The sequence below is a fragment of the Aquila chrysaetos genome, chromosome 6, assembly GCF_900496995.4.
Source record: "Aquila chrysaetos chrysaetos chromosome 6, bAquChr1.4, whole genome shotgun sequence".
Taxonomy (NCBI): domain Eukaryota; kingdom Metazoa; phylum Chordata; class Aves; order Accipitriformes; family Accipitridae; genus Aquila; species Aquila chrysaetos.
In genome coordinates, this window is record NC_044009.1 from 6,629,484 (window position 1) to 6,637,366 (window position 7,883).

The following is a 7,883-nucleotide window of genomic DNA, read 5'->3' on the forward strand; positions in this document are numbered from 1 at the left end:
CCTTTCCGAGTCAAGCCCCTCTCCTCAGGGGTGACACGCGTGGCAGCGGCACTCTGGCTGTCCCTAAGGAGAGCTACAGATGTGCTCAGCCTGGAAGGCTGGAGCCGGCAGTCAGCTGCCCCCCTCTCTTGTTTGTACGCAGTCCCAGCAACCAGAACTGCCAGGAAGCAGCCTAGTAAACAGAAAAGCAAGTGAGCGCTAGCTTCAGGCATGGGAACCACATAGCTCTCCTCTCCCTGCCACAGGAAACCTGGGCTGGAGCAAAAACCTCTCCTTTGTCAGCAGAGGAGGATTCACAAGGGGCCCCCTTTCTCACTGTCACGTTTTCTCAGATGAGATGGGGAGAGACAGGATGCAGGGAAGGAGGAGTGGGCAACTTCTGAAATGTAAGTCAACGTAATGGCCCAGCACACCAGGGTTTTGCAAAATTAGTGCCCCTTCTCCGCTCTCACCTTTTCAAAGCGATCCCATCAATCCCACCTAGAGGCGAGGGAAAAGGCTTTTAAGTCTCCGAGTCGGAGGACTCCCCAGTAGAGCAGCAGGTGGGAGCTTCCTCCCCCCCTCCCCTTCGTGCCGATGCTCACCTTTCTGGCTCCTCGTTTAGCAAACTCCCTGGCCAGATGGCGGCCGATGCCTCTGCCCCCTCCGGTGATGAGCACATTCTCCCCGGACAGGTCTCGGAGCTTGGGCGGCAGCACCATGCACACGGCAGCTTTCACCACCAAATAAACCATCTGCACGGGGAAAAGCAGCAAAGCGCCCAGCCACTTCCAAATCATCCTCTTGTTCCAGGCAAGTCAGGAAGGCAAAATTCTCTTCCAACCCTTCACAGAACCAAGTTAACAGAGAAAGAAAACCAATACCCTTCATGCACCCCCAGATGGGTGACAAGTCTTCAGCCCCCTTCCAGAACTTGGGGGCAAAGAGATTCTTGGACTGGAAAAATCCTTCTCTCCCCCTAAAAAAATGGGGTAGGAGTAAAGTAGTGCAGAAGACCAAGTCACTCCCCTGTTTCTTGATCGGTGTCCTCTGGGATTGTCACATGCAGGTAAAACGGTTTCCTTGCTTTTTAACTGGAAAACAGTTTTTTTAAATTAGAGAGAGAAAAAAGTAGAATTAAAAGTAACCATACATCCCTCTGCTTCAAAAACCGACATAAAAATCCAGTATCCAAATGGAAGGTTTTTAGACTTGGAGAAATAAAATAAAGCAGCCTATGTCTCCAAATTTCAGCCTGCAGTGCCTTCCAGGCAGCTTATTTCTATTCTTAGACTCAGGAAATTGCTTAAATAAGACAGAATTGCCAGGACCTTCTTTTTAAGAAAGGCTCTATTCAGGGCAAGGTTGTTGTTTTTGTTTTAATATCTATAAATATCTATAGACGTTCTGTCCTGAGCCGGTTGCAAAGGTTGAGCTGATAACCGCCTCTTTCTGCCCCCTCTCCTGTTTTTTTCACTTGGAGTATCTGTGATCACAGAGCAGGAATTATGCCGTACACTATTTCAGCTCTGGCTCTTACTCATTTCTCCCTATTGCTCTCTCTGCCTATCACGGCCGCGGCGCTGGGGAGTTTTTATACCCTATTAAGCCTGATTGACAGTTAAAGTGTTGGGGAGATTTCACTACTGTTTCTGTGAGTGGCTGGCTTGGCTCTCCCCTCCCCCAGAGCTATCTCGGAGCCACCGCACATAAACTCACACTAGCAGGCAGGCTGAGGCGTACGCTCGCTTCTGAGCTGCAGCGCGCAAGTCGGGGCTTGCTGCGTGCCACGTTGGGCTTGCAGCTGTAACTGAAGTACACTGTAACCGAGCCAGGCAACCCCTGCCTCCTCCCTAACGTACACACACCAGAAAAGAAGGTGCTGTGGTCTGACTTGAGCCCAGGAAAAAGCAGTTCCAGGAACAGCCGGGGTTAAGGCTGAGTTCAAGGGAGCTATCTCTGCCTTACGGAGCTCTGGCAGAGAACTGCTTGCCCAGGATAAGCTGGCGTGGACGGGAAAACTTCTTTCAGCCCTAGATTGCCAGGCTGAATCCAGCCTAGGCTGATAATCGTCAAAATCTATTACCATTGGACCGATGGTTTTATGGACAACATGACAACGCACGGATTTTCCAAGCTGGAAGATGCTTGCATTGCTGAAAACTGTTGATTTAGTAGCGGGGCAATAAAAAAGGCAGGCTCTGAATGAAGGAGGGAGACTCACTTTCTCACAACAAAGGGTGGTTTTTTTCCTCTCCTTTTCCAAGATTTTTTCGTCCAGTTATGAAGGCATAGTTGCAACACAAGAAGGTCTCCATAGCACTTTAAACTATGTTGTAACAGGAGAAAGGGCAAATTGTACTGTAACTAGGTCCCCCGACTTGGTTGTTTGCACTGCTAAGCATTAGGCAGGTAAGTTATGTTCTCAGTTGCACTGATTAAGCATTTCTGAGGAGGATCTAACTGCACATTTGAACTGAGAGCTGTTCATACACAGTTAGTTGTGGCAGCAATCACAAATAACCTAATATACAAAGCTTTAAGGATGTCAAAAGATGCTCCGAGATGTCAAACCTCACATTGCTATCTTCACGGCTGAGCTGGAAAGAACTTCGTTTTTATGCCTATCTATCACTAAGAATGTGCCAAAATGAATCCAATCCCGCACGTTAATTCAGGAGGTCTGGATCTATATCCACTATCCTGGGAAGCCATCTAGTGGTAAAAACTAGAATTACTGAAAAATGACAAATTCGAAAGACATTCTCAAACTTCTTTACATCTATAGTTACTAAAGCACCACTGCAGTGCAATTGTATGAGTCTAAGCCTCTATACGTAGGTAGGCAAGTTATATTACCCAACCAAGAGAAGTGAGTTAGGACGCTGAATCCCTTTGAAAATAAATTCAGTTTTATGCTTTGGAATCAAACAGGTATTTTTTGTGAACAAGCATTGTTCAAAGTGGCCATATGGTAACAGAGTGTTCATGGGTTACTTGTTTGCAAAAAGAAAAACAACCAAGTTTCTGGCACCACCCACATTTAAAACCTGTATCACACATAGTTTTTTTAACACAAAATATGAACAATATCTAAATCCTTTCAGTTTCAGCTCTTTTAAAAGTTCCACGTAAGTTTTCAGAAAAAAAGAAAATAAAATTTAGAGAGAAACTTGCAGAGTTCTTACCTTTAAATGCCACGTTACCTCATATGAAATAAGCCATATGACTATCACTGCATCATCATTAAGTGTCAGGAGAGAGGTTTTTAGAGAGAAGAAGATGAAGCATTCTAACCGGAAACCGTAAGTCTGTACATATTGTCAGAATTGGGTGGTATTCCCTAACTTAGCTGCATCTGAAAGAACCAGAGCTCAGAGAATTTCCATTGCCGCTTGGCAGCATTTAGCACCTGTGTGTGTTTTTACAGAAATGGAGCTAGGGGAGGCACCTGGCATTACAATTTTCCTCTCAGTCCAAAAAATCTGAAGGGGAGAGAGAAATTACACAGAGAGCCTAGTGTCTGGTTTAAACAAGAATGACTCAGTGTCTGGACTGGTAACAAATATAACAACTTTCTAGTATGGAAATAAGGAGCAGTGTTAAAAATGAAAGGATATGAAGTTCATCAAAATAAATTCGATTTTTTCATTCCTGAGTTCAGTCTCTTTATGCATAAATCACCACAGACACATTTAAAATAGAAAAGCCAGCAATATTACACAGTTAACCTATTCAGATTTAAAACAGAATTAGTTATTAATTTAAAACATTTGTAGGTCCTTTGACACCAGTAGGAATGGAATAATCTTGTGAATATTGATTTAATGTATCTGTTTCCAGCTTGAATAATATTCCAAAATGTATTGGAAGTGGGTTTTTTTCATTCATTATGATTTCAGTTTATTGATCTATGTGCAAAGTTGCTACCAAATTTGGAGTGGGAGTAAAAAGACAGTTCTAAATATTTAAAATTTTCCTAACCTGCTCTTCAAATTTCATTAAAGTATGAACTATTTTACTTTACTACTTTACTTTAGATTTACCTTGAAGCAGTGAAAAGCAGTAGTTACTACATAGTACAAATGTACAAAAGCAAGAAGCAAAAGCAGGCTTACAGTAAAACTGAAGTACTGCATTTTGCCTGTAATAAATATGGTGAAAAATATATGCAAGTTATTTTAAAATATTTCACCTAATTCAAACAAAAAGCCAAATAGCTTTGAATTCTACACATACCACATAGAACCACTGAGAACAGCTGAGGTTTGTCCCTTTTAATTGCAGTTCCACTCTGAAAAGTGGCAAAAAAGTAGTATTCTGGGATTTCATCTGATTGTTGTATAGTAACCATTGCACTCTTTTTTGGCAAGAGGTCTTTTTCCAAACTGTCACCTTTACAAAACCAACATGTGCTTTTGTTCAAAAAGTTCATCTCTGTTAGTGAAACCCCCTAAACTATACCTTCATATAGGTTTGATTATCCAAACTGCTTTTAGTAAATATCTGTAGGTGCAAAGAGACACTTAGTACATACCTTTGTTGATGGTAACAAGGATTTGTCATATCACAGCAGTTGTTCCTAATTAGAAGTTAAAAGTTGTCCCCAAGTGAATCCCTTCCATGTTTGTACTCAGAAGTCCTTAACCAGTGCACTGGAGCGTTCAATAAGCAGGCCTGTTAATTTTGTAAAATTGCATCAGTTGCTAATGCTATCACTTAGCTGCAGAATTAAATTTGCATTTTGGATAGTTGCATAATAATGAACTATTTGTTTCCTATACAGACACTCACAACAATGCATAAATTGCAAAAAACCCTCAACAACTTGGTTTAAGCCATTTTCATGGCACTTTGAACTATGTTTTATTCCAGTTCGCAACAAGAGCAAGAAGGTAGTCATGCAACACATCTCAGTGGTAACTCATTCAGTTTTGGCTCCTGCATCTCTGTTTAAATTCCTGGGTTTGTACTTCTTCACAGAACTGTAAAGGAAGATGGCTTTAATACAGTTTTATGAATCTATTCTGAATTAATAGGTTTAAATTTAGATCATCCCTGAATGAATGACCCATTCCTGGGACCATAGCTCAAAAGATGCGTTTATATTTTCTGAATATTTAACCACAGTAATACCTAACTGTAATAGCCCAGGTTAAAACTAAACCTGTTGTTCATATTTAGGCTAGCTAATGTAAAGGTAGGTTAGGAAGGCCTATAGTAACTGAAACCCAGCTTTTGGATTGTAGTTAGTGTGGATTTACTCATACTCTCAGTAAGCGTCACAGAAACCTACTTTTTCTTACTTGCCCTGTCTGGAAGGAAAAAACAGCAGTGAAAAAGCAACATTTACCTCCAAAACAAGTTTATATACTACACACATCACTTGCATAACAAAGGTCTATTTTTGCAGAACAATGTTACATGGACCTATGAAGAGGCTGAGGTAGAGTGTCTGAATGCTTAGATCTTCATGTTGCACCTAGGTATATTGGCAGAACTCTAAATTTGTTCACAGAGCCTTTGCAGCCAAGTTCCTAGCAAACTTGGAAGTCTGTTTGTGCAAATGAAGTTGCTAAACTGCAAGAACTTTTGAAAGGAAAAGGAGCTAGAAATTAAAAGCATGCTCAAGGCATGTCTGAAAACCATTTGGGCTAACAATTCTGTGTTTTCAACTTAAAAAAATCCACCCAAATATATACAGTACATTGGTAAGCAGATGTGAAAGAACTGGGAACACAGAACAGCACTGTTACACAATGGAAAGTCTGTGTTACTAGGGTGTCAAGTAATACCAGTTTTTTACATCAGTGCAGGGCTCTTGACCACGGACAATCTATCACGATCACAGATTAAAACTAAACCTCCTTTAAAAAAGGAAAACCTTTTGCCAAGTTGATCTGGTTTTTGTTACATGAAGTACTGCTGTCAGATTTGGATAAATCAAGAGCTAAATTTTTGTGCTTCTTGATTTCATTCTTCCCTTGAGTTCACATTTTCCATTTGAAATGTGTCCCAGTAGTTCTATGATTTCACACTGTCCTTCTATATGCTATTAAGTATTAAGAGTCTGATACTGTTGCCTTGTAAGTGGAGTTTTGCCACGAACTAAGCTCAAAGGGACCAGGTTTCTGTTTAACTTCCAGCCTTGACAGAAAACAGTCTGTGTCCAGCCTTGTGCAAAAAGCTACATTTGGACATCTTACTGCTTTCCCAGGGTCTCACAACAAATCAGTATCACGATTAAAGATATAACAAACGTCTTTCTGAGTAATTCTAAATTCTAGATGACAACCCTTTCTAGATTTAATATGTGTAAAAATAATTGTCTTTATAAGCAGAAGTACAGTGTTTTCAAAGTGCACGTAGGTGCTACTTGGAATTCAGATTAAGGGATAGCAACATCAAGAATGTGGTATTTCTTTCAGTTGCTTAGTCATTTTAGTACATGTTAGATTTTGTCATTTGTACTAACTGCCCTTCTTTTTTCTCACCTATCTTTAATTAGAAGCCAAATCTGTCTCAATCTGTTAGCCTGCTTCTTCATATTGGAAGAGAGAACAGTGAAAAAGTACCACATGTGAACAGGAACGGAGACTACATTTTATTAAACTGATTGACTCATCTTATGTTCTCTTTAGTACATTTACCTCACTTTTACGCCAGTCAATATTTACCATTCCTTCTGGCTAATTCCTCAGTCCTGACAAAACCTCTACACAAGGAACTAGGGAGACAGAAGAATTAAGTCCGTAAGGCCCTCAAAATTAGAGAAGCTTATTGTTTCAAGAGTCTAAACTGAAATCCTACTAAACCAATGTGATGCGGATTTTGACAACAACTGAACAGTAGGCTAATGCCTGTAGTAAGTTTGCACTGGAAGCTTGTAAACCAGCTTAGGAAAAGATCTTTAGATAAAATGGTCGCTGAATCCTTTCTAACAATGTCTTTTTAAAAGAATTCATTACATGCAGCTATAATTTCTTTTCAGAGCTAGTGGTTCACTAGTATATACAGAGGTGAAATAATTCAAGTCCTTTAACTGTCATAAGCTTCTTCAAACTTGACAATTCTAGAAAGGAAACCAAAAATAGAAGGAATGTTAGGAAGAGAATGCTGTTGTCAAAGGCAAACTTTTTCGGTTGGAAGGCTAGGATGGATCAGCATTAGGTATATGAATTGATGTGGGGGAAAAAGATCACATTATAAATTGATGATGGGAAAATAAGATCTCTGGAGAGATGCAGCTGAGCTAAGAAACCACACAGAGGGATGCTGGGTTCTTCATTCAAACAGAACCCACAGCATTTTTGATGACGGTCTGAGCAAAGATAAGGTTTGGATTTTTAGTAATTTATCTGGATATTTTTAGAACTTTACCCACTGTTAGCAGAAAGTCAGTTTCCTCATTCTTGCTGAATCACTACCATTACCCCTACGAATTGGTATCACTAATCTTTTTAAGGGAAGAGCAGCTCTGGAGGAGGACATTGGAGCAAATGATACATGAGGTAAACAACACAGGGCTTCCAAAGGCCAACTGATCCTTTAACTCATTTTTGGGGACTGCTGCTTTTTAAAAAGTTATTTTATCTTTCCTGATATGCATAAGGACACAGGGCAGTGAGGATCAGCTGATCCTTTGGAGGAAGAAAGATCCGTTATAACAGTAGCATGCACAAACCCAGATGCCTCCTAGAAGCTGACCTGTAAAATAATTAACAGAGATGCTTTTTCAGAACACTCATCCCTGCCCTCCAATTAAACTTTGTCCAACAGTGTTTGATCAAAAAAAATTCCCTAACCAACCAATCAAGCCCAAAGTCCAAGAACCCCTCTTCACAGGACTCCTACCTCCCCTCCAATCTCTCATTAGATGCTTGGTTGCTGGTCTGAAAGTCTAT

The 7,883-nt window shown here is 40.6% G+C and overlaps 1 protein-coding gene across 3 annotated transcripts in view; it reads right to left on the bottom strand.

Annotated features, from left to right (window-relative positions):
* DHRS3 (dehydrogenase/reductase 3) overlaps positions 1-7,883 on the bottom strand; it is a 79,595-nt gene that overhangs the window by 27,615 nt on the left and 44,097 nt on the right. The window contains exons 4-5 of one of the 3 annotated variants that reach the window (XM_030016891.2): positions 4,517-4,656; positions 585-1,073 (exon numbers count right to left, since the gene is read on the bottom strand). In XM_030016891.2, coding sequence (XP_029872751.1) covers positions 585-779 — 195 coding nt within the window. In that variant the 5' untranslated portion in view covers positions 780-1,073; positions 4,517-4,656. Of the gene's footprint in view, positions 1-452; positions 562-584; positions 1,074-1,698; positions 1,821-4,516; positions 4,657-7,883 lie in introns of those variants that run through there. The other 2 variants (XM_030016892.2, XM_030016894.2) reach the window with 2 other exon arrangements.